Source organism: Crocodylus siamensis, chromosome 14 (assembly GCF_052110815.1).
Source record: "Crocodylus siamensis isolate JL-2025a chromosome 14, ASM5211081v1, whole genome shotgun sequence".
NCBI lineage: Eukaryota > Metazoa > Chordata > Crocodylia > Crocodylidae > Crocodylus > Crocodylus siamensis.
In genome coordinates this window covers 10,330,382-10,356,087 of record NC_143408.1, presented here as the reverse complement: position 1 = coordinate 10,356,087, position 25,706 = coordinate 10,330,382, and the positions used below count along the sequence as shown (strand labels likewise).

Below are 25,706 nucleotides of genomic sequence, written 5' to 3'. Positions count from 1 at the left end.
GCATCTACATGTGCAATGCTATTAGGATGGAATAAACTAATTAATTCTGCAGTAGGATGATGCTTGTCAACACAAGTATTACCCTACGGCAAAGTTATCTACTCTGTTGCAATTCACATGTAGACGCTTACCTGACTGGCTGGGACGTGTGGGTGCTTCAATGCTGGGACTGCCTGCTGGCTAGCCCTGGCACTGAAGCACCCTCATGGTCCAGCCAGCCCCTCCACAGCACGTTGAACCAGGTCAGAGCAGCCTCAGGCTGGCAGGCTGATTCCTGGGGCCCCATCAGCCAGGGTTGATCTGGCCCTGCTCAATGTGCTGCATTCCCTGGAGCATGTGCAAACACAGCACCCAAGAGCAATAAACTCTGGCATGAACTGCACTAGAATTTATTCAGCTGCTTTAATGGGACATGTAGACATGCCTAGTAGGGCTGTACAAAATTTTGCTGGCTATTTTGTTTCAATGCTGCTTTGACTCATTTCCAGCTCAAAACAGTGAAATTGAAATGAAACAAAGGGCTTTGAAACGGCCTCAAAATGAAATAAGGTTAGTTGAAACATTTTGAGTTTTGAAGCTGGACTTGCTTGCAGGGAAACGGAAAGCAGTGACAATGCATAAGGGGTACGCAGGGGTGCATGTGCACCCCCTGAGAGCCAGTGCACCCCCTGACCAGCCACAATCACCACTTAGGCAATGGGCAGACGGGAGTGAAAGTGTCCCCCCCCGCAAGCTCTGGCCAATCACTGCAGCTGCTCCCAGAAGCAGCCGCAGCCACTCCCAGAAGCAGCAGCAAATCCCCAAAACAGCTGCAGTGATTAGCCGCGGTAATCGGCAGTCACAGGGTTGGCCGCGGGAGTCCGCCTCCCGGACAGTGAGGTCAGCCACAGGATAGGCTGTGGGGGGAATCCTCCCCCCACCCCTAGTTGGCAGGACTGGTCTCAGAGGGGGCACATGCCCCCCGCCCCCCCCCCCCCCCCCCCCCCCCCCCCCGCTCGACTAAGGTAGCACCAGTTGCCCATGACAAAGTAAAGAAAGGAAGGGGATCGGAGGGAAGAATTGCTCTGATATTGACTGTGTAGCTGGCCAGTGGCTGATCCTTCCCTGAGGTCCCTTCCAATCCCAGTGCTCTGGGGGAGGGATGGGGGAAAAAAGCATAAAAAGCAGCATTGTTTGAACTTGGCTGCTTTCTGCCTTGGGATCAGTTACTGAGCTGTGTCTTTCAGCAGCTCAGCAGCATCAGACGGCAAAGGCTACCATTCATTTCCTACTTGGTAGCCTAGCAAGTGGGATTCATCAATACCTTTTTTACTTTCTATACCCTTTTATTATTGTATCCATTGATAATTTATTCCTCCCCCAAAAATCCTTTCTTTGTTTTTGTTAGTTTATTTTGATTCTTTTCAAATCTGTGCTTTCTCTTACAGTGTGCATTACACTCACTGTGCAGCTTTGCACAGCATAATTATATTGCATATTATAATATAGAATTTATATAGGAACACGTATGTACATTTAAATATTAAATACAGATATTACATAAATCAGATAACGTTACAGAAGAAGACACAGATTTTCCAGCACACCAAGGCAAAGACACTATGAATCACACCATGAAATGTGTTGGAAAGGCAGCTGGCAAGCCTTCAGGAAGGGGCGGAACAGGGGGTATAGGGAGAGCTGTAAGTTTTCCCCACCCCAACTGAGACACAGCCTCTTTCCTACAACAAGCAGGCATGCGGCTTCCGCTAGTACAGGCAGCAAGGAGATGCACAGGCAGTGGCACTGGCACTGCTTCCCTAAGTCTGCATCCCCTCCAAGAGCACCAGCCATAACCCCTCCCCCTTCATGACAACAAGCAGCAGCACCAGCATGAGTCTCCTCCACCCCCATTTCACTTCCTGTGCTGAGCCTTCCAGTGCCAGAGGAACAGCTGAGCTGGAGCTGGAGCTGAGTGCCATAGCAAGGGAAATTCTGGGAAAGGAAGGGGAATCAGCTGAGTTTGTGCTCCACACCCCTCAAGTTTCCCCGAGAGCCAGGTCTCCTTCCCCAGAAGGCACTTTGGAGAAGGTTGACATAGAGGTTGAGGCAAGTGGCTCAGCTGAGTCTGCTCGTCCTGTTGCTGTATCTTTGTCTGCTGAGGAGGGGGAAAAGGCAGCACCTGCACATGCACCCACACCCCAAAAATGGGCGGGTAGTGTGGTCTGGGATCATTTTGAGCTGGCAGATGATCCCACATAAGCTATCTGCCTGCACTGCTGAGCCAGAACCAGCTGGGGGAAGGGATCAAAACACATGAGCACCATGGGGATACTGATGTATCTCTGCAGGCACCTCCCCATTGCCCTTGTTCCTCTTCAGCCTAGCACCAGGGAGCATGCTCAAACAGAAGTACTCCTGTCCCCACCAAAGCAGAGGCAAGTCACCCCGGAACAGTGGGGGAAAGATGGACAGAAAGGGGAGCAAGGGCAAGTGAGATCACCCAGAACAATGGAGAGATGCTTGCTGTCGATGGCCAGCCCTTCTCCTTAGTTGAGGGGCCAAGATTCAGGTGGCTCGCGGCCCCATCCTACCAAGTGCCTGCATGCACCACCTTCAGCAAGATGGTGGTGCCCTCCCTGTATGAGGCATGCAGGGAGTACTTGAGGGAGAAGCTGCACAAGGCAGGTCCACAGCTGGCCTTACGCTTCACTTTGGACATCTGGAGCAGCTGGGTGGCAATCATGCCTACCTCTCAGGGCAGTGGTGCAACCAGTCAGGCTGTCGGTGGGCTCTCCTTCAAGCCGAGGTGATGGATAAGTCCCACAGAGCAACAGAGATCATGGGGGCCATGAACCACTTGGTAAAGGGGTGGCTCATTGGGCAGGGTGAGATCATCTGCGGGTTCGTGGTCACTGACAATGGGGCCAATAGGATCAAGGCAGTCCATGATGCCAACTTTGTTAACATTCTCTGTGTGGCACACAACTTCCACCTCGTTGTCCAGGACACCTTGGAGGGGGACAGGGCTGCTAGGGACAGTGCTAGCTAGCACCACTGGCAAGCTCATTTCAAAATGCAGGAAGGTGGCAGGCTACTTCCACTGGAGCATCAAGGGGGACAAGATGCTACAAGACAAACAAGAGGAGCTGAACATCCCGCAGCACAAAATCATGCAGGATGTGGAGGCTTGGTGCAACTCTACATACCTGATGCTTAAAAGGCTGGTGGAGCAACAGAAGGCCATCCATGAGATGGCCTTGCTCGAGGAGACTGGGATCAGCAGCCCCCTTAACACAGATGAGTGGGATACTATCTCCCAGATCTTGGTGATCCTCAAGCCCTTCCTTGAGGCCACTGAGACCCTCAGCACTGGTGATGCCCTCCATAGCCAGGCAATCCCTGTAGTGAGGGAAATTCAGAGCCAGATGGAGAGCTTCCGGGGGATCAATGGTCCTGGCTGGGGCAAGCCACTCTCATCAGATGTGCAGACTCAGGTGGGGTGGCTGAAGGAGGGCATCAGGAAACAGGTTGATCCTTGTGGTCCAGTACATTTCATGTGCTGGCCGCCATGTGTGACCTGAGGCTGAAGGACAACATATGCAGCAGTCAAAGCCTGAATCAATGGACGCAGGTGCTGGTGAAGTCAGGGAGGCAGAACAGCAGGGGCGGGGGATCCACTGTCCCGTGCCAGCATGCCATCCACTATCCAGTCTCCTCTTCCACCACAGGCACTGCCAGTGTGGGCCAAGGGCATGGCTTCCATGGTGGGATCCAGAGGCACCAGACCCCACAATCAGCCATGTAGCACTCGGGCCTTGGTGGCTGCCTATCTCACTGAGAATGTGGAGATGCTGCTGTGCAACCCCTTGGCCTACTGAGCAAGCCTCAGCCAGACGTAGCCGGATGTGGCCACGGTTGCCTGGGAACACCTGTCCTGTCCACCAACCAGTGGTCTGAGCGAGAGTGTTCTGTATCGCTGGGGATGTGGTGACACCCCACCGCACCTGCTTGGATCCTGGTTTGGATGCCTGCTGTTTTCACCCCGTTGCACCTTAACACCCACAAGTGCCACAAATTTTGCTTGTCATCAGCCTGAGGTGCAGGTTCCCAGAAACCCCTGCACCTATCTCCTTGAAACTTGATAGGCTTTGTGGCCTCAGCAGGGGCTACCCTCCCTGCTGTTTTCATTCAAATCAGGTAAGAAATGACAAAGTTTCACAATTCCCCATGATAGCCTGTAGGCGAAACGTTGAAACAGCGAAACTGTTTCGATGAAATGACATGGAACAGTACTTTCAAAATGAAAATCTGTCTCTTTGAAATGACAAAACGGACGTCGAAACAAAACGATGCTGTTCCACACAGTCCTGATGCCTAGTGATGCTAGGGATGGGTAGCTGAGAGCTGTTCAAGTAACAGGGACAAGCTTGACACTGGTCATATGATCGCTGGGAAGACTGGTGGAGAACTCTGCACCTGCACAGAGTCGGGGCAAAATCCTCCTTGCTGCCAGTGTTTCTGTCTCTAGTAACTCCTCTGGGTAACAGGTTTGCTTCTGTGGAAAAAGCTTTGAATTGCATTCGTTGTCTCACTGTGCATCACAAGAGGGCAGCAAATGCTGCAACTTTCTTCCAGAAGAAGTATTTGGGTTTTTTTTCCACACTGAATTCCATGCATTTCCCTGCATCCCAGGTAGGGGCAGATGGGCATGGCCAACCTGATTTCCAGAAGCCACCCATCTGCCTACAGCTTGTTTTCACCTCGTTTAGCAGCCCAGTGGAGTCAGGCTGACTTTTGGGATGTCTAGAAAGGATCTCTATTAGGTGACAGCTATGCCACTGGCTGTCAGCCTACCGTAGAGTGAAAGACCTAAGCCATGGGGTCCAGCACACCATAATTGCTGTATATTAATGGCACAGTGACACCCATGCTTGGAAATGCATGTATTGGTAGGTATTTGTGACATCCATTGCTAGGGCTGCAGGCACTGGCATGTGCCTTGATAGTCCTGATAAAGACTGTATTGCACTGAATTTGTCACCCACGGCAGAAGCCTCATACCCACATGTATTTGTGAGACCTGTGGTACAGCTACATGAACTAATTTGCATTTGTGATTTATCCATGCTAGGACTGCATGTATTTGTATGTGTTGGTGGCCTCTGTGCTAAAATTGTATCTATCAGAATATTTGTGTGATACCAATATTAGGGCTGTATGTACAGGTGTGTATCTGTGACACCCGTGCTGGGTGTGTGTATTAGCAATCAGGACTCATGGTAGACGTGATATCTTTTATCAGACCAACTAGAATTTTAAAGAAAAAAAAATTCTTTAATTGGTGTGTACTTGTGATACATCAACTCATTCAGCCTTACCCCAGATGTGCCTGTGACTATCCATCCTAGAGTCCACATGTATGTGTGACACCTGTGCTGGGGCTGTGTACTACATATTTGAGCCTGAGCTTTTTTCTCTCGCTATGGGGAGGGGAAAAAAAAAAAAGCCATGTTCTTAAATTAGAAACTGGAAAACCTGATTAGTTTCCTGGCCCCTGTGGGTGTAGGAAACAAAGATCAAAAGAGCAAGTAAACTTGCAGCATCACTTTTTCTTTAAAAAAAAGTCATTAATCACCCAAATTATCATGACACTTGCACTAATGTCACCAGATCCCCCCTCATCTGACACGGACCTCAGTACAGCTTGGCCTTAGTCCCTCCTACCCCAGTAGATACCTGCATTTGCACTGTGAGAATTTCTGTGTCCTGCTAACACCATCTCCTAAAGCCAGACTTGATATGCTTTTTCAGTGTCTTCCAAACTGTTATGCAGGGTAGCTTAGTGGGGAGCTTCTCTGGTTCTGGGAGAGAAGTGTTTTTAATGTAGTCGTTAGCAATAGGATAATTGAAGTGCATCTATTTGGTGCCTTAGCTCAAAAGGCTTCTTGATTTGGACATGGTTCTGTCATACTAACAGAGAAGGATTTTTCTCAGCTGTCTCTGCGGTGACCATACACAACCTCTCTCTTTCTTTGTGATAAAAGCTACTATTCACTGACCCTCCAGCCTGGGGCTCAAAGCTTTTTAATAAGGTAGCAATACTGGAAAGTGCATGCAAATATGAACAGTAGGCCTGAGCGAAGTGGCTAGTATTTGCTTCGGATTTGACCGGTTTTTGTCTGTGGGTGGTTTTTTTTTTACAGGGGGACAGCGATTTGATTCGGTGATTCGAATCACTGTCCCAGATCAATTCGGCTGAATCTGATTCAGAGATACGACTGCTTCTGAATCTTTGAATCGCCCAGGCCCCTGCTCCCAGCACTTGAGGGTGTGGGGGGAGTGAAAGAAGCAAGCCCTGACTCGGCAGGTGCTGCTGGGCTCGGGGGGGGAAGATCCCCACTGCCCCACACTGCATGAGGTGCTTGCAAACGAGCCCCCCCCATGCCCCACCTCCAGCTCCAAAAATCCTGTACTCACAGGTTCCTGCCTGGCAGGGGGCAATCCCCATTTCTACCCCCCTCCGCCCCCCAACACCACTGCAGGAGCTGGTGAATCCCAGGGTGGTTTTTCTTCTTAAAGGGCCGGAGCTGGGGTGGGCAGGGCAGCTGTGGGGGAGGGCTGGGCCAGTGGGGGGGTGGGGCTTGTGGCAGAGTCCCCCATGCAGCATGGGGCAGTGGGGGGCAGCAGGGATTGCCCCGCCCCCAGCAGCACCCAGTGAGTGGGGCCTTTTTTAAAAGCACAAGGAGCTGGTGTGGGTGGGGCAGCCTTGGGGGAGCAGGGGTTCGGGGCGGCTGCAGGAGCAGGCAGAGGATGGGGTCTGGCAAGAGTCCCCCCCCCCCCAAGGTCCACTCCATCAGCCCCCTCTCACCCGCCCCCTACTTACCAGCTCCGAGTCTGGGTCCAGCTCCCTGCTGCAGTGGGAGGGGACTGCCCAAATCATCGAAACTCTCCAAATCTTTTCCAAAGATTCAGACGGCTTCGAATTGATTTAGACCTTTTTTTTTTTTATTGGTCCCCTATTCGATTTCGATTTGGAGATTTGGCCACCGAATCAGGCCAAATCGCCAAATTGAATCGGCATCCAAAGCTTCGCACAGCCCTGATGACCGGCACTTCATAAGCATGATATGCATGCTTCAAGTCTTTGCGATCATATGTTCCCCTAGGTTCCAGGAGTATATAACAGCTTGCATTTTATGTTCAAAGTACTTGAAATGTGGGGTTGCATTAGTGTACTGAGATGCTGTGGAATTCAGTGGAGTTGTATACTCTGGGCTAGGCTCCTTGTATGGTCTTCTGGCCCCATATGACCCCCATATAAAGTGGGGGAACAGAGCTCCCAAAAGGTGCAAACTTGGCTCCATCATCCATTACTCTGACAGGAGCCAGGAAGGTTCAAAGACGAACAACCAGCACTTGGGTTGGTCACCGTTCTAGCCACACTGAGCAATGGATTCCTCAGTGCCTTACTCCCTGCTGTGCCTACTCTTCCCATGAATTGGCCCCACACCGCTGGTGCCTTGCGGTGTTGAGAACAAAGTAAAACCCACAGGTTTCAGATGCAGCTGATCAGTCCCAGCCTCACTGCCATACTTCCTATCTCCCTTCCAGTGGCTCCTTTCTTTAATGCAAACCTTGATCCCAATACAGCAGCCATCTATGGCCTCTGCCCAGCTTTGCCGGGCACCAGCTTCTTCTGGCATAGCAAAAGATGTACTGAGTACCCTCATAATGCCTTTCTAGGGCACTCGTTAGACCCTGATTCATATGTATTTTACTTCTCTCTGACATGGTCAAGAGGCATGGCAGTGGGTAGGACAGTTAGTCTATATACATCGGTGTGGAACAGGGGATGGATCAGGAGCATGGTCAGAAGGGTCATGAGGAGCAGAATAGTATATAGAGCGGCACTTCAGCTGCTCTAACTTATCCCGTAGCTATGTAAGCCCCTAGTTGCCCCAGGAATGCAGGGTAGATGAGAGCTCTTCTCCTTCCCTCTCCTTTAGCAGGCACTAAACCTACCCCTTTATGTACCACAGGGATGATGTGCTGGCCATGGAAGTGGAGGCTTTTCTTGTGTAATGTGTCCCACACTGTCCAGGGACCTCTCATCACACCACAAGTGGCCAATGCCGTTCTCATGGGAATGGGTACAGACTGAGCCAAAGTGAATTAACCAGGAACCCTGGCCTAGGATGCCACATGCCACCTTCTCACTGTGCCACAGACCACTGCCACATGAACACTGTGACACCAAGTGCATAAAAACATTCAGGGGTTGAGGACACTTTTGGCACTGCTGCCCTGCAGTGTCAGTGTGGAAAGCTGGAGCTGATGGATGATGCGCTGCCTCTGGCTCACACAGGTGGACCTGCTGTGGCTCAAATGGGGGGATGTGATGGCCCATGGGGCTGGCTTGGCCTCACAGAGAAAAACGTGCTGACACCTGGGCTGACTCAGGCTCACGAAGGTGATATAGTGGCACACAACCTCATGTCTGGCTCACACCCAGCGATGTGGTGCTGAGCTGGCCTAGAAGGGAACATTTATGGTATGCATGCCTTGCTGTGGCTTGCACAAGGGGACATCATGGTGTGTAGACCCAGATGTGACTCACTGAGGGAGTGTGGCAAGGTAAAGCGTGCCTTGCTGTGGCTCACATCAGGGAACATAGTGGTTTATGGGCTGGTCTCTGGATCAGTACAGGAACAGTGGGGTGTGGGTCTGGCTGTGGTTCAAAGAGGGATGTAGCAGCCTCTGGGCCCAGCTCTCTCTTGCCTAGAGAAGCAGTGCTACGTTGGCCCAGCTCTGTCTCGAGGAGAGGCAAGGGCACATGTGGCTGGATCCAACTCGCACAGGGACCCATGGTTGCCAGTGGACCCAACCGTGACTTGCCTTGAGGGAGGTGGTAGCACATGGGCCTGGCCATGTCTCTCACAAGGTCTGCGATGTTATGCTGCAGCAGATCACTCGGGGGAAGTGGACAGGCGGGCTGGCCTCTGGCTCTTACAGGGAGATGTGGTGGCACAAGCAGTTGGCACTATGGGGCAAGGTGGTGCCTGGGCCTGATTTTTTTGTTTGCATTGAAGTGCATGGTAAGACGCAGCAGAGAGAGGAGGAGAAGCAGTAAGGAGTGAGCAAAATTCGCCTTTATTTCCATAGTGAAGGAGAAGGGTGTCCCCTCAGGGTACAGTTCCCCCCCCAAAACCCTCCCACTGGCCAACAGCTGTAGCCTGCCAGGGCTCCTGCTAGCCCCATGTCTAGCTCACTGTGGCAAACAAGCATGGATCCTGGGCAAGAGGCAGGAATTTGGTCTTGTGTGAGCCCAAGCTCCATCACACCTCTGCTTTGCTCCCTGTGTACTGGGCAGCCAGGAGAGACGGGTTGCTCCTAGCAGGGCACCTGGGAGGCCTGAGCATCCTTCACTTCCACTGCAGCCACAGTGCAAGCACTGAGGGCTTGACCAAATTGGATAGAGTGAGAGACCTGGGAGTGGGGCCCATAATTACCAGGCTTGGGCTCACAAAAGCGTGTATCCCAAGTGTCATATGGTGCCTTAGGTCCCTAGTGTCACAGCAGCAGCTCCACAATAAAGAGGCCAGGGCTTCCTGGAGAGTTGCTGCCACAGCAGGGTCTACAGATAGCTATGTGGCTACATCTTTGTTTGGAGGCATTTTGACCACAACAGTGGGGATACACACGTGCCTAGCATTCACTACTGAGGAAAGCAGGGAGTGGCCTGCCAGGGAGGGAGCTGCACATGGGTCTCCACATTGATTAAGTCGGGCAGCAGAGCTGGTCACAAGATCACACGGAGTCCCTCTGGGCATCTCTGTGCTGCTTCCCTGGTGCTCTTGTGAGCGCTGCCAAGAAGCATGCCCTGCCCACCCACTCCTGCCCCGCACGAGCCATTACCAGAAACAAGGAGGTGCAGCCGACCACCGGCAACGCACGAGAGATGGAGTGGAGATGGGGCATCTCCTGGGCAGCTTTACTACCTCATTTCCAGCTATGGCACATGTGGAACGGGAGCAGATAAGTGGAGCTTGTTTCTCGGCGGCAGCCTCAAGAGCACCAGAGGCATAGGACAGACACGTGCCTGAGCTCCAGCTGCATACAATGGGCACAGGGCACAGGCAGTGCTCACATGGCATGGCGGGCTGCCCACCTGGAGAGTGGGGAAGCATTGTTCAACCAGTGAGTATTCACAGAAGCCAGCACTAGAGGTTTGCTGTCTAAACTGCCTCATAAATACAGATGCATATTCAGCTCCACGCAGTCAGCACTGCCTAGACAGGCAGGAGGAGGCAGAAGCTGCTACACAAAGCTGCCCTGTCCTGCATGGAGCGCCCCCAAGCAGGAAAACCCTGAGAAATCTGCTTTAAGGCAGGTCCTGTCCCACCCATCACCACTCAGCACAGCACAAGACACTTGGGAGCACAGTAAAAACGCCATCTAAGCGGGGCTGCCTGGACTTGAGAGCTGGATGGGTCCATCCTTTCTAGGCCCCCTCAAAATACCAAACACTAAAGGTGCTGCAGACAGAGAAGAACACAGAAAAGTGCTTACAAAAGAGAAAAAAAACCCTAGAAAAGGTCCCTGCCACACCTCTCAGCCCAGAGCATCCCAGTAGGACCAGGGCAGCATCACACAGAAAGGAGGAGGAGGAGGGGCTGGGGCTGGGGCTGGGGCTGGGGCTGGGGCTGGGGCCAGCCAGGGGAGGGAGGCACACAGAGTTTCCAGGCTCGCCCCACCCTACACCTCTTTACACCAGCGCGTAGTCGAACTGGCCCCTCTCCAGCCCCTCCTTGTGGTCGGTCCAGGAGGAGGCAGGCATGCGGCTGTAGGGGTCCAGCAGGATACGGAAGCAGCGCACCATCAGCATCACCAAAAAGACCAGAAGGAAGATGACAAAGGCAAAGACGGTTTTCTGCTCAGCATCCATGCCCATGGTGCTGGCTGGGTGCTCAACCAGGGAGGGGGATAGCAGTTCATAATCCATCGTCGGCACATCATTCATGGCAGTGGCGTAGCACAGCTTCCACGCGAGAAGCCAGAAGAGGGCTGGTCACACCGCTGGCATCGTCCTGCCCCTAGTGCACACAAAACTATGCCTGGGGATGAGACCCAGCTGGATTCCTGCTGTGCCCACACCCCAAGAGCAATCGCCCTCCTGGGCTATTCCATGTCTGCAAGCCCAGGCTGTGAGCGATGCTAAACAGGACTGAGTGGTTTGACACTCGCTCCAGAGCCAGCCACGATCTCCTGAAAGGGAAAAAAAAGGGCATGAGGAAGAAGGCTTCCTTTTCAGAGCCCTGTCTCTCGCAGCCTAGCTATCGTGGGCAGGTATACAGCACTCCATCAGCCGGCTCAGCATGTTCCTCCAGAGTCCTTGCCAAGCTGTACTTGCAAAGCCAGCCAGCCCAGACCATCAGCCCCAAGAGAAACCTCTCCTAACTGCTCCCCACCACCAGACCAGTCCTTTGGAAGCAGCCTCACAAAAAGCACAGCAATTCCCACCCCTCAAGAAAAATCGGACGTTCAAAGCCGAATGCTGTTCTGAGGGCATTGAAAGTGTTTACAAACTGGGGTGGGATTTAGCAAATGGTCTTGACAGAAAAATGGAGGGATTTTATCTGTTTCATTTCGACATTTTTCATATTTCACAATAGCATTTCTTGTTTGCAATAGGTTATTTAGCACTTTAAAAAAAATCTGAAAACAAAAAGGAACTGTTTTCTTTTGATTGACATTAAACTCTTCACAGCACTGGAGCCTAATAGCGAATGTTTCATTTGGGGTGACACAAACCAGACTGAAAAACGAACTAGAAACATTTTTAATTTTGGACTGACTCGAGCCTTTGAAGGCTTCATTATTGATGACGATGATATTCTTTATGGTGGCCCCTCAACTGAAATCCATTATATATGAAATGGCACAAGTGAGCCCCTTCCAAAGGACTCTATATCTGAATGTTAATCTGAATTATTCACCAGCCAGTCTAGACGGGCAGGCAGTGGTCCCAAACTCTTCCACTAGCCACTCTTCTGTACTGACAATCTTGGCCTGCTCTGTCGCATGGAGCTGCTTCTGCTAATTGAAGGCATGACTTTTTATGTATAAGGAAGGATGAAAAACAGCTGTTCAAAAATTTTCAGATTAAAGTGTTTTGTTGGATGAGCTCTGTTGCAATGAGCTCTTTGGCAACAAAAACTTAATTTTGGCAAAAATGTTTGGTTTTCTTTCTTTTTTTTTCTTTCAAAGTGAAACTTGTCTCCAACCTCAGGGGCTGAACTAGTTTGGGGGGCTGGACCTCTGGGAGCCCCTTCCAGCTCTACTTCTCTATGATTCTAAGGACATGGCATTGCTTGAAATATGTCATTTTAAAATTGCACTTTTTCCTCCATTCTGATTAACTTATGCCCTGTGAAAAATAGTGCAGAAACTGTTAGTTTCAAAGAGAAACTTTTTGGAAATGTTGGAGTGATTTTGTACTCATGACGGTCCAGGAATTATATGAGAAGCAAGGATTTCTGTGGGTGATAGCTTTTACTGGACCAACTACGTAGTCGGGATAGGATCAGACAAGCTTTTGAATGCAGTATGTTCTTCTTCGGATCCTTCAGTAACCTGAAGAAGTATGTCCTGCATTCGAAAGCTTGGCTAACTCTATCCCAACTGTGCAGTCGGTCCAGTAAAAGACATCACCCAAAGAAATCCTCGCTTCTTGCAAACTGTTTTGAAGTAATCCTTCCAGCAAGCAATACTAGGAATGGTAAGGGTGGGCTGCGAAGAAAAAATACTTTGCCACATTTGCAAATTTCTCCTGGGAAAACTATTTCCAAATGGGAAAGTTTCAAAAAGGGATATTTCATATGCAAACTTTCAGGCAGAATCTTGGTTTTCGAGTCGTCTCAGGAGCTTGTCCTGCAGCGTGTGCGAGAACCCGGATTTGTGGCACCCAGGATTCCTGGTGCTCTTAGTTTCACAATCAGTTCACCATAGCACTTGGGTAATAGTCATCCAGTCCCATCAGCCAGCTCCTCTGGGAATAGGTCCCTGATGCCTGCCAGCCTTTTTCGGTAATGACCTGCTTTTTCCATGGTACCGTCTAGCTCCTCTGATCCTGCAGTGTCCTGTCAAGGGAAGTCCCAGCAAAGGGCATAGATAGCACCCATAGCTTTGCCCACCCCTCCCAGGGAACACCGCTGAATTGCTACCTTTTCTCTGACCCAGATGCTCTGCCTTTATACACAGAGCCTAAAGGGAAGGAGGAACCTTAGTAGGAAGGGGGCATCATACCTCACAGAAGTTGCATAGGGGAGTTGTCATCTCTATGGCAGGAGGAGGCGGTGGTCCACTGGCCCCATTGCCTGGGGGCACTCTCTGATGTCAGAGTCTAGCTTTCTTAGGCTGTGGGCATAAAACAGAAGGACAAGGACGTCAGAGGGATATTAAAAAGGCCACATTTGTTCACAGCTGATGTGAAGAGTAGCCTGAGAAAACTATTTCCAGAGAGTGAGCAACAACACCTGGGAATTCTGCTGCCTGATCGTTAGTGCCACCAACTGGCCCTTCCCTGTTAATTGCTTACATACATATCTGCACAGAACCAGCAATCACCCTAAACACACCAAGAAAGCTGTGATATACAGCCAAGCCCTCAGATACTACCAAATTTGCACTGAGGGGACCACCCAGGATTGCCACCTCACCAATCTTAAAAAGGATTTCACCCAACAAGGACACTCCGCTAGAGAAAGAGATGCACGTTTGAAAGAGCCACCCAGATACCACGTGAAGAGTTGCTGCAGTGCAGAAAAAAACCTACCACGAATTGCACACCGCTGGTTATGACATATCACCCCTCCCACGAATTCGTACGGAAAATCCTCAAACAATTGTAACCCATACTAGAAAGAAACCTGATTCTTGAAGAGATCTTCCCAGAACCACCCATCCTACCTTTCAAACAAGCACCGAACCTCACTTGACTCATCACCAGAAGTAAACTTCCTACCGCCCAAAACATACCAAATGGATCCAAACCATGCCATGACAAGAAATGCAAACCCTGCCAACACATCTCCACCGCCCCCACGATTACTACACCCAACAGAGCCATCAGCAGCACCCCTGCGTCTTACAGCTGCACCTCCAGAAATGTAATACATCTCATCCAATGCACCAAATGCCCAGAGGGAAGGTGCATAGGAGAGACCAAACAGCAACCGCGCACCAGAACGAATGCACGCCGCAAATCTATCGGAGACGAGAACACCCAACTACGTGTGGGGCCGCACTCGCCACGGGACAATCACTCTCTCCCCAGTCTCTCAGTCCTGATCCTCAAAGGGAACTTACAAAACACTTCTCAGGGACGAGCCTATGAACTTCACTTTATCGATCTCCTGGATACTAAAAATCATGGACTAAATGTAGACAGTGGATTTATGACACATTATAACCTGCACAACATCTGACTCCCCAGGTACCTCTCCACTATACAACTGCTACATTCATCCTCTTTTTCTCTTCCCCCCCACCCAGCCCATCTCTTACCCACTGACTCCTCAATTTACATCTTCACTGACCACCTGTCTTGCATGCAGCCCAGCCTCTGGCCTCTTTACTATTCCTTCCATCCAGGAAGAGCAGACACCAACTGCCGAGGCTTCCTCACCCTGACAAAGGGTTTTTAAACCTGAAAGCTTGCTAAAAAAGTGTTTTCCAACTATTTAAGTTGGTCTAATAAAAGATATCAGATTCACCCAAAGAACCTTGTCTACCTACTAGGTAAGGCATTTTGGTGATATCTGAAGAAGGGCATTTTGTGCCTGAAGCTTGTTTTAACAGCTTTCCCAAATATACAGTTGGTCCAATAATAGATTACCCAAAAAAGGCCTGCCTCTCACAAGTTTCCTGTGCCATCGCAGCTTCAACAACACTCAAACTCAGCTAGCTGTCTGCAGTCTGAGACCATTTCTGCCACAGCCTTACCAACAAGTTCAGGCCAGTTCCTGAGCCTTGGTATCTCTGTTCCTGCAGAAAGCAGGGCAGGGTGGCACCTTAAAGACTAACTTGTTCAAACAGGCAGAAACTTTTGTAAACAACAGCCTGCTATGTCAGATGCTACGAACACACTTACAGTAGGCAGGGGTACTAAATAGAAAAGAGTTACCACCCCTCAGTGCTTTGTTCTTCCCTTTTGAGTTCTTCAGCTCCACTTCCCCCTGCTCTATACTTTCCTCACCTTTTCCCTATACTTTGTATTTAATTTATTTTATTCCTTTCGATATAGGAGCTATGATATCTGCAAATCCATTCCTAGCATCTGACAGAGCAGGCTGTCACCTATACAAACTTGTACCTTTCTGACAAAGTTGGTCTCAAAGGGGATCACTGCCTGACTTTTGACTAACACAGCTAACTACCTCGCCCTTGGCTCCTACAGAGATCCTGGTGTCAGATCCTGCAGCCAGATGTTCTCCCTGGTGAACGTGAAGAAACCCTCTTTGGGCCCTCTGGAGAGGTCTTTGATTAGCGCCTATGTAATTCAGAGCAGAGTTGGACTAGTTTTGTTTCTGTGAAACATCCCCTTGATAGCGCAACAAAGAAAGCACCAGGCTCTCCGTCCAAGCCAAACAGGAATATCCTCTCTGCCTGCGCACACCCTTCACTAGAGAAAGGAAATGCAGCCCTAGCAGGGAGGTGGTCAGGGATCCGGCTCACTGGCTGCTCCCACTGAAGTCAGTCACCACAATGAGCCCATGAATAAGTCAAGCAACCCTGCTGAAGCTAGAATTTGCTGTTTTTCTTCAAGGCCCCAAGGAGGCTATAGGAAAATCTCAATTTACTTTTTTTTCTTTAAAACCCCCCCAAAACCTAACTTCCAGCCCAAAGAAAAAGTTGCAATGTGATCCAGAGGTGGGCTAAAGATGGAGAGAGAAAAAAAATCAGCACCAAGGAATGACTTCTGATTTCTTTGAACGCCTGTGACTGACTATAATGCTGCGACCAGGAGCAGCCACTGGCTCTTGCTGTGCGAACACCCATCAGTCTTCAGACCTGGCCAAGCCGGGCTGAGCTCAGTGACACGAAGTTTCAACTGGAACGGATTCCATGGGCTGGATGTCCCATCATGTACGTAGGTCTGACTTGTCTGTGGGCAGCACAGGCAACATTTACACCAGCACTGGGTACCTGCACTATGCACAGAGGCCAGGCGCAGCGCTGTCAGTCCAGCATGGCCTTTGTGTCTATTTAAAGAGAAATTAAAAGTGCCCTTTTCATGGCTGGTTATCAGAATCCCATCTGGTGGGGATTTCTATCACATAATGACCATATTTCCTTAGTGCCCAGTGTTGTTCACTCTAACATGATACATGAGCACATGAGCAATTTATAGCCCAAAATATAAGGAAGTTCTCAGGTCTGTGATTGCTCCCAGGCCATCCTTCTTAGTTTTTATGACCTTTTACTCTATGTAGGTCTTGTTAGAAAGCAGGAAAGCAATGGGGTTGGACTTTTAGGCCTCAGTTATTCCATTCATTTTCCTTCATCCTTGGGGTGTTTCAGGTAACATGCATGCGGATAACATGAGCATAACTGCCTCAACACCTCAGGGAGCTGATATCGCTCTTAGAGCAGCTCAGTTAGCTTCCCTTGATGCAGAAGGGTACTATGCTCGCATGGACCAGGCATTAGTCCAGACATTGGGAAGTGGTTTTAATCCCACTTACCCAGTATCTTGCTGTGTGACCTTGGGGCAACTGTTTCCCTTCCCACCATGAGTCATCCTTGTGACCTAGCCTGTGATCTGTTTGGCCCAGGATGGGTTTTCAGTGAGGATTTATTCAGACTTTGGCATAAAGGAGCCCCAGTCAGTCGAGCCTAAGCTGCTTTTGTAACACCAGAAATGCTAGTACCTGCCCTGGAAAACCCTGAACTCACTTTTGGGGTTGCCTTCCAGTTAAAGCTAAGACCGTGAATCTGATGCAGCATTGTTGTCAGAAGTTTCCCTGAAGTTGAAGACAGTCTGACAAATTGAACATAGCAGCCTTTCCCCATACTCCAAGAAAGAGCACAGCATCATCAGACACCTGGATAAGGCAATGTGGCAGCAATCACAGTCAGGTTGAGATGCTATTTAAATGTCCAGCCACAACACTGGTTGTTTCCCCTCTTTCCCATCTCTCCACCACTGGTACCATGGCAGTGATAACGTCTCCATGGATACTGACCTCACCTAAAGCAATAAGCTTTAGCAACTGCAATAGCATACTTATCGGGGGTCCAAATAACCCCTTGGGCTGCTGTCAAACCTGAGGCTTCCCTCTACAGTGTTGCTAGGGGACTGTTATACAAGCAGGTTGTGGCAGAAAACCATCTCTGTCTCTCCCCAAACTCTGCTATCTGACAATTTGGTTACCATGGTCACTGCAAAGGGCAGACTCCTCTGCCCCATCTCTTAAGTCAACGCTGAGTTGTAACCTGAGCTGGATACAATGCTGAGGGAAAGGGAAACCTGCTCCCTCTGCCTACAGGACTGGCCACGCACACCTGGGCGGGGGCTTAAGTTCCCTTTTGTTCTAAGCAATGCCAGCATGACTGGGAGGGGGCTAAAGACCCTGACAGTCTACCCGGCAATCAGCGATGCATTTTAAATTGGTTGGCTGGCAGCCAACAGCTGCTGGCCTTCACTGAATCAGGTAAATGAGATCATAAGGGCTACATCATTGAAGGACTGCCCAGGAGGAGGGGCAGTGGCCATGACAAGAACTCAGAGAGAAGCTGGACTGTCTGAAACTCTCTTGAAACTCATGATCAAGGAACTGCCTGCCTCCAGAGGGAATCTCCACCTGCCTCTGGCTGATACTTGTGAGTAAGCTCCTTGAGATCTAAGTAGATATATAGCTTGCAGTAACTCATATATGTGATCAAAAGCTATCGTGCCACTGTTTGCTCTAAGGTATTTCGCTGATATTGCTCTACCCTGTATCCTATTCCAAACCTACTCCTTGTAACCAATGACATTCTCCTTTGTAGCATGGGAGACTTATTGGGAAAAGGTCTAGATTATGCCTTGGGGTCCTCTTGGTTCGGCTGACTAAGGAAGACCACTATTTGTACTTCAGACTGACGGATGCACCCCAAATTCTTGTAGTGGGTCAAGTACCCTCGAGGATTACTAGGCCTGTGTTTCCCAGAGGGTGCAGGTCCCAGATCAGTCCAGACTCTAGGTGATGGTGGCATTACCCCCAGGCTTGCAGGTGTGCTCTAGGAAGGGGGTCGGCCGGGCGTGAGGCACGCTTAGGGAGGCACTTGGAGCCTGGAAGGTGGTTGGGCACAGTGAGGTGGGTGGGCTTAACACAGGAGCACCCCCTACTGGCCCGCCACACAGATTTGTTGCATCCCACAAGTAAAAGCCCCTTATCTCCTATTAACTGTACAGTATATCCATGCTATCCCATGAGGCCCCTGATAGCAGCAGTCTTGCTCTTGATGCTGTTTAGCTGTGGGATAAATGGTTTTGTCTAGCAGCTGCTACACACTGTAGCACCACAATGCACAGGTCCTTCTTGGGGAGGTGATAGCTCTCTCCAGGTGATTGTTGCCATAGAGTGGTTGCTGTGGAGATCTCTCTAGTTCTCCTGCAGAATTCATCATACCCAGTAGAGCCCAGCGAGGGAGAGATTAATGTCCTCTGTTATTTTCAAAGTGCCAGCATCCAGCCAAACTGAGGACAGGCTAAAGGCAGAATCCTGTTTCACTTTACATACCCAAATAGCAGCTTCCCAGCCATGACGGCTATTTTTGACATTTACACACAGTCTGCAACCCTACAGCATGTCCAGCACGCATGCATGTCTGCGAGTCTACAGAGCATGTTTAGTAGGTTGTGCTCTAGCTGGGCAACTCTATGCATGAATCTGAACATAAGTCCTAAAACCGGTGGGATTCCTTGCAGTGTATCTTTGCCAGCATGCTGAGACGAATCAAATGCTGGGTTTGTGTTATTCTCCTCCTGGAGCCACCAGCAGATCACAAGACGATGGTCTTGGTGCATCCAAAGGCTGCAAGGCTTCACCATGGCAAGTGTACTCAGTGCTCACAGTGGAACACACCCTGCCCTATTTAGTCTCATTTCTAAAAGGGGCAGTCCCGCTGCTGCCACTGCTATGCGTCACTCTGATTATTGCTGCTTCCTTTGCAGGTCTCTGGGAATGAGGGTAGCTGAGTCTTTGTGGCAGGCCACAACCATCATGCAATCTCTCCTACACTCCTGCTCTGCATGTTCCTCTCTACATTGGCATTCAAAGAAGGAAAACACAGAAGTTGTATCCAGCCTGCATGCTGCTTTCCCAAGTCCTGTGAGACTTGTACCCTCTGGACACCCACTTAGGATTCAAGTGCTCTTGTCAGCGACCATGGCTTTCAGCTGCGTGTTTCCCTGGCCTCTCTCCTCCCAGGTTTGCTCTGGAGATAGGAATGTGTCTGAATTCAAAGCTTGGCAGGAGTGTAGGAGAGATGAGCTCTGGCCACAGAGAAGTTGTGTTTCTTAGCAACCCACTTAAAGCTATGAATGATGGAGCTTTTCATGCAGGTGGTGCCTTGTTTACTCCATGCATTCAGACTGTGGCTGAATTCAGAGGGTCTGAGGTGCCACAAGTTTCACCGCAGAGGAAAGACAGACTATTGGCTTGGTTAACTCCTACCTTCCTAGCACAGAAACCAGCTGGAGCAGACCGGTGAGCTATCCAACTGTTAACCTCAGGCCCTTTGCTATGTAGCAGGGTTGGGGAAGGGAGCCGTTGCCTCTTTTGCTGTGCAAATGCAGCGGGCCCTGGCTTGAAACATAGAAATGTCTTAAATCTGCCCATGGAAAACATGGTTGTTGTGTACAGATGTGCTGAGAAAGACCTGAGCTGCAGGCAAACAGGCTTACTAAGCAGCTGCTCTCAACAGAGGCACAGACCGTCATGCCCCCCCATCTCTTTATGCACCAAGGGCATGGGTTTCTCCTAATACTCACCAACTGAGGCACCTCGTGGAATATAAACCCATGCAGTTGTTGCTTCCTTGTTTGGAGGCCTGGTTCATTGGACACTCTACTGCAAATAACCTTGCCTATAAGGTTTCCAAGCCTTTGGGACTTTGGGTCCTTTGAGATGGCTGCAGTGCGGCTCAAAAGGCTGCTTTCTAAAACTGGCAGAAAGAATAGGGTGCAAGTGTACCTGTCACGATGACTGTGCCAGTTAAACTTGAAGATCACAGTACTTCCATTAGAAGCAATCGCAGGAAAAGGGTACGGCATATCCTTGGCCTGTGTGCCTGCTCCAGGCTAGTAGAGGGGTGCCACTTTGAGTTCGCTGTGCTAATAATTCATCTGTGGCAGGCCTTTTCTGTTCCTCCAAGAACCCAGGCATGGAAATACTATGGAGCACCCAGAGAGCCTTTCTTTATTTTGGATCCAAACAATACAGTGGTAAGTGTCTGGCCCAAAGTGAACCAGTTCCCATTGTCCTGCCAGTCAAGGATAGCAGGAACCAGGAACTGGCCCATTGACCTTTCATCCGAAGAAACGAGGAACTAGGCATTGGCCCATTGCTTGCCTGCTGAGGAAATGAGGAAGATGACACCAATGTATAGACAACTCTTCTGAGGGAACTTGGAACGTGCTTCAACTGGTAATGCAACTGGTAATGCAACGGGTGATTTGCATGGTGCAGAAGCTCAAATGAACAGGCTGTGGGCACCACTATACAAGATGTTTACTGAGCAGTTGACTAATTAACTGCACAGCAAACGTCCCAGTCTCTACACATGCACCCCATTAGGCTGGAGGGAACTAATTTCCTCCACAGCAGGATATTACCTGTAAACACAAGTATTATCCCGTTGCAGAGTACATAAACTCCGCAGCAGTGCATGTGTTAGATGGTGGAGGGGCTGGCTCGGGCATGAGGGTGCTTCATAGATTCATAGACTCATAGATTCATAGATGCTAGGGTCGGAAGGGACCTCAATAGATCATCGAGTCCGACCCCCTGCATAAGCAGGAAAGAGTGCTGGGCCTACATTACCTCAGCTAGATACACATCTAGCCTTCTCTTGAAGACCCCCAGGGTAGGGGAGAGCACCACCTCCCTTGGGAGCCCGTTCCAGACCTTGGCCACTCGAACTGTGAAGAAGTTCCTCCTAATATCCAATCTAAATCTGCTCTCTTCTAGCTTGTGGCCATTATTTCTTGTAACCCCCGGGGGCGCCTTGGTGAATAAATACTCACCAATTCCCTTCTGTGCCCCCCTGACGAACTTACAGGCAGCCACCAGGTCGCCTCTCACCCTTCTCTTGCGGAGGCTGAAAAGGTCCAGTTTCTCTAATCTCTCCTCGTAGGGCTTGGCCTGCAGGCCCTTAACCATATGAGTGGCCCTTCTCTGGACCCTCTCCAGGTTATCTGCATCCTTCTTGAAGTGCGGCGCCCAGAATTGCACGCAGTACTCCAGCTGCGGTCTGACCAGCGCCCGATAGAGGGGAAGTATCACCTCCTTGGACCTATTTGTCATGCATCTGCTGATGCACGATAAAGTGCCATTGGCTTTTCTGATGGTTTCGTCACACTGCCGACTCATGTTCATCTTGGAGTCCACTAGGACTCCAAGATCCCTTTCCACTTCCGTGCCACCCAGCAGGTCATTTCCTAGGCTGTAGGTGTGCTGGACATTTTTCCTCCCTAGATGCAGCACTTTGCATTTCTCCTTGTTGAACTGCATTCTGTTGTTTTCTGCCCACTTGTCTAACCTGTCCAGGTCTGCTTGCAGCTGTTCCCTGCCCTCCGGCGTGTCCACTTCGCCCCATAGCTTAGTGTCATCTGCAAACTTGGACAGAGTACATTTCACCCCCTCGTCCAAGTCGCTGATGAAGACATTAAAGAGTATCGGTCCAAGGACCGAGCCCTGCGGGACCCCACTGCCCACACTCTTCCAGGTCGAAACCAACCCATCCACCACAACTCTCTGGGTGCGACCCTCCAGCCAATTCTCCACCCACCGGACTGTGCAGTCATCCAAGTCACAGCCCCTTAACTTGTTCACCAGTATGGGGTGGGATACCGTATGAAAGGCCTTCCTGAAGTCCAAGTATACGACATCCACCCCTCCTCCTGCGTCGAGGCGTTTTGTGACCTGGTCATAAAAAGAGACTAGATTGGTCAGGCACGATCTACCTGCCACGAACCCATGCTGGTTTCCCCTCAGCATAATTTGTCCTGCCGGGCTCTCACAAATGTGAGCCTTGATGATTTTCTCAAAGATTTTGCCAAGGATGGAGGTGAGACTGACTGGCCTATAGTTACCCGGGTCCTCCTTCCTCCCCTTCTTGAAAATGGGAACCACATTGGCCCTTTTCCAGTCCTCCGGGACTTGAGCCGTGCGCCACGAGCGTTCAAATATTCCCGCCAGTGGCTCTGCAGTGATGTCGGCCAGTGCCTTCAGTACCCTCGGATGGAGCTCATCCGAGCCTGCCGACTTAAAGGCATCCAGTTCTTCCAAGTGACCCTGCACCACCTCAGGGTGCACGCATGGAAGTCTGGTGCCTTGCTGCTGCCTCCCTACACTCCCAGGGAGAGACTTGTCGTGCCTCTCGCTTAGGAACACTGAGGCGAAGAACTCGTTGAGGAGTTCAGCCTTGTCCCCTCTGTCTGTCACCAATTGTTTCTGCCCATTTAGCAGGGGTCTTATTCCTCCCTGGGCCTTCCTTTTACTCCCTATATATCTAAAAAACAATTTCTTATTGTCTTTTACTTGGGTTGCCATCCTCAGCTCCATGGTAGCTTTGGCCTGTCTAACTGCCTCCCTACAAGCACGAGCAGAAGAGGTATATTTCTCTTTGGTGATCTCTCCCTGTTTCCACTTTTTATGTGCTCCCCTTTTGGCCCTTAGTCTGCCCTGGATTTCTCTGATCAGCCAGGGAAGCCTCCTGGCCCCTTTCCCTCTTTTACCTCGCACGGGGATCGTCTCGCTTTGTGCTCGAAGGATAGCTTCCTTAAGGCACAGCCACCCTTCTTGGGCTCCCATCATTTCAAAACTACTACTCTGCAGTGCGTCCCTCACTAATCACCTGAGTTCGCTGAAATCAGCTTTCCTAAAGTCCAGCACGTTCACCCTACTGGTTACCTTACCCACTCAACGCCTTATGTTGAATTGTACTTTTAGGTGATCACTGTCCCCCAGATGGCTACCGATCTGTAGGTCCCCTACTATGTCATCCCCTGTTGCCAATACCAGATCCAGTAAGGCATTCCCCCTAGTGGGACCACGTACCTCCTGCGTCAGGTGGAGGTCCTGTACACAGGTTAGAAACCTGCGTGAGCGGTGGGACTTTGCTGTCTGTGTCTCCCAGCAGATGTCCGGGTAGTTTAGGTCCCCCATGACCACCGCCTCTTTAGCTTTCAATGTGTGGCTAACCAGCAAAAGTTATTTGCAGTATCCCCTGCCAGCTGGGGCTGCCCTGACCTGCCTCCATGTGCCGTGCTGAGCTTATAGCTCCTGCGTGCACATTCAAACAGCTTGCCTGGGTGCAATTAACTCCAGAGCAATAAGTTTATTCATGTGTTGTAATTCCACATGTAGACGCACCCTGCGCGTATTAAAGTTCGTGTTGCACCTTTGCCTTGCAGACACCAGGGTTTGGAATCTGAAGTTGGGCTCTAATATCTCCAAGAGAATGGGAGCTGCCTTCTTGAGATTTGGAGCAAACAGAATGAGAAACCAATATGCTTGCTTATTTCTCCTTTAATATTAGAAAGAAGTCCAGACCAAGTCCCCATGCCAATCACCTCTGAATCTGAAGCATTTTGAATTGCAAGTTAGGATCACCAGCTCCACATGATCATATGCCAGTAGCCGTAACTGAATAAAATGCCTGAAATCAGCCGAGACTGGTTTACAAATATTATCTATCTATCTATATATAGATCTATAAAACACATGCACGCGCACGCGCGCGCGCACACACACACACACTCACTTAGGATTCTTTTAAATAGTATCCAAGTTTCTCATGTAATTATGCTGTCACGAGCTGGGGCTTTAAGTGAAACATCAAATATTATGTGACTTGCTATAAAACTGAGACTCAGAGACACCGAGCTGTTCAGCTTGTGTCTTGCAAGTACCTAGATCTGTTTGTTCCAATACCAAACTCACTGAAGCTCTTGGCCAGCTTGCCGTCTGTCTCTTTGTTTGCTTGTTTGCAGGCTTTTTCCCCCAGTATTTATGCCAGAAAATGATAATGATTAATACAATGTGGATCCCTTATTTATTTCTGTTCCAGCACTACTTCCTTTATTCCTTCCAGAGTTGCAAGTGTCGTCTTCGTTGATAAATCCAATATGGCTTTGACAGACACTATTGATATATCAGACTGTGACACAGACAAAATCATCTGTGCTTTGGGTTGTTGGATGCTCAAGCAGCAGAGCTGTGTCCAGGGTCCCCCTGTCATGAGTCCTCCTCCCTTCCTCATTTATGAGTTACCTCTTCTCAGTCCCAAAAGAGCTCTGGTTTTCAGAGTGGAAGATGCTGATTGTGACCACAGTTGTGACTGCGGGAAAATGCCACATGTACATCTGCATGTGCTGCATTGTGGGGGCAATGAAAATTAACAGGTTGCCTAAGCAGTGGGAGGCTGGGACCAGACACCAGGAAAGAGGGACACAGCTGGCCCCTGTTGCAGGACGCAGGGGGACAGCAGGCATCCCCTGTGAACCTATGGAGATTGCTCCGCCAGAAGTTTGGTGCCTTTCAGAGTTCTCTTTGTGCAGTAAGGCTCTGCACTGCCCTAAGCACAGCTCAAACTCCAATGTAAACTGTATGGCTTGGAGGGCAGAACATTGGATTTGGAGTCCACGCTTGTATTCCTGGCTCTGCTACTGGCCTTCTGGGTGCCCTTAGGTAAATCACTTCCCCACTCTGTGCCTCAACTTTCCCCTCTATAAAATGGGAACAATCATACATGTCCTCTGTAAAACACTCTAAAGCAGTGATTCTAAACTGGGGTTGCCCACAAAACGAGATAGCCAAACTTTCCTAAGGCTGTAACTGGCAGCTGCACCCCAGCTGATGAACCAGTTGGCCACTGTTAGGGCCCTGTGCTGGGGAGCACAGTCTCCCCTTTTAAGTTCACCTGAAGATGGAAACTGGAGGCCAGCCAACAGTTCTGGCTGAAGGTCTGCTGTGGTAGACCTACTGTGGAGGTGAAGGAGTCTGCAGCTTCGTTCTGATTTGACTGATAGTGACTGACCCTGGCAACAGAGGACAGACTACAGAGGTGAGCAGTGGCATGAGCCTGGACAACAGATGGGAACTGGTGAGTCAGCAGCAGCAGAAGATGGAGAAGGAGGACAGAGGATAGCAACTAGAGGCAGGAGTGAGCACAGTGGCAGACCATGGACAGAATTTGACTGGCGGTATCCAGATAAAGGCAAGCAGCAGATGGGAAACGTTGGCAGGGAAGCAGGGCTTTACGGGAAGAACACAGCATGCCCGTCTCAGATGGTGCAGAGGGTGATGGAGGGAAGATGCTTACTGGTAAAGGTGGCTTTGGCTGATGAAGGGACTGATGGTAACAAACAGGAAGTGAACAGATATGGTTTTATGGAAGATGTTTTATTTGAGATCCTCAAAGTGCATTTGGAGGATTTAAATAGCCTGATTGCC

At 50.0% G+C, this 25,706-nt stretch overlaps 1 protein-coding gene and 1 pseudogene across 2 annotated transcripts in view; one reads left to right on the top strand and one right to left on the bottom strand.

Moving 5' to 3' along the window:
- Positions 1 to 9,125: 9,125 nt before the first annotated feature.
- CTXN1 (cortexin 1) overlaps positions 9,126 to 25,706 on the bottom strand; it is a 112,867-nt gene continuing 96,286 nt past the window's right edge. For both annotated transcript variants that reach the window (XM_090027789.1, XM_090027790.1), the window contains 2 exons: positions 13,288 to 13,398; positions 9,126 to 11,247 (listed from right to left, as the gene is read on the bottom strand). In XM_090027789.1, coding sequence (XP_089883915.1) covers positions 10,748 to 11,002 — 255 coding nt within the window. In that variant the 5' untranslated portion in view covers positions 11,003 to 11,247; positions 13,288 to 13,398 and the 3' untranslated portion in view covers positions 9,126 to 10,747. The remainder of the gene's footprint in view (positions 11,248 to 13,287; positions 13,399 to 25,706) is intronic.
- On the top strand, positions 13,421 to 14,468 carry LOC149853356 (uncharacterized; annotated as a pseudogene).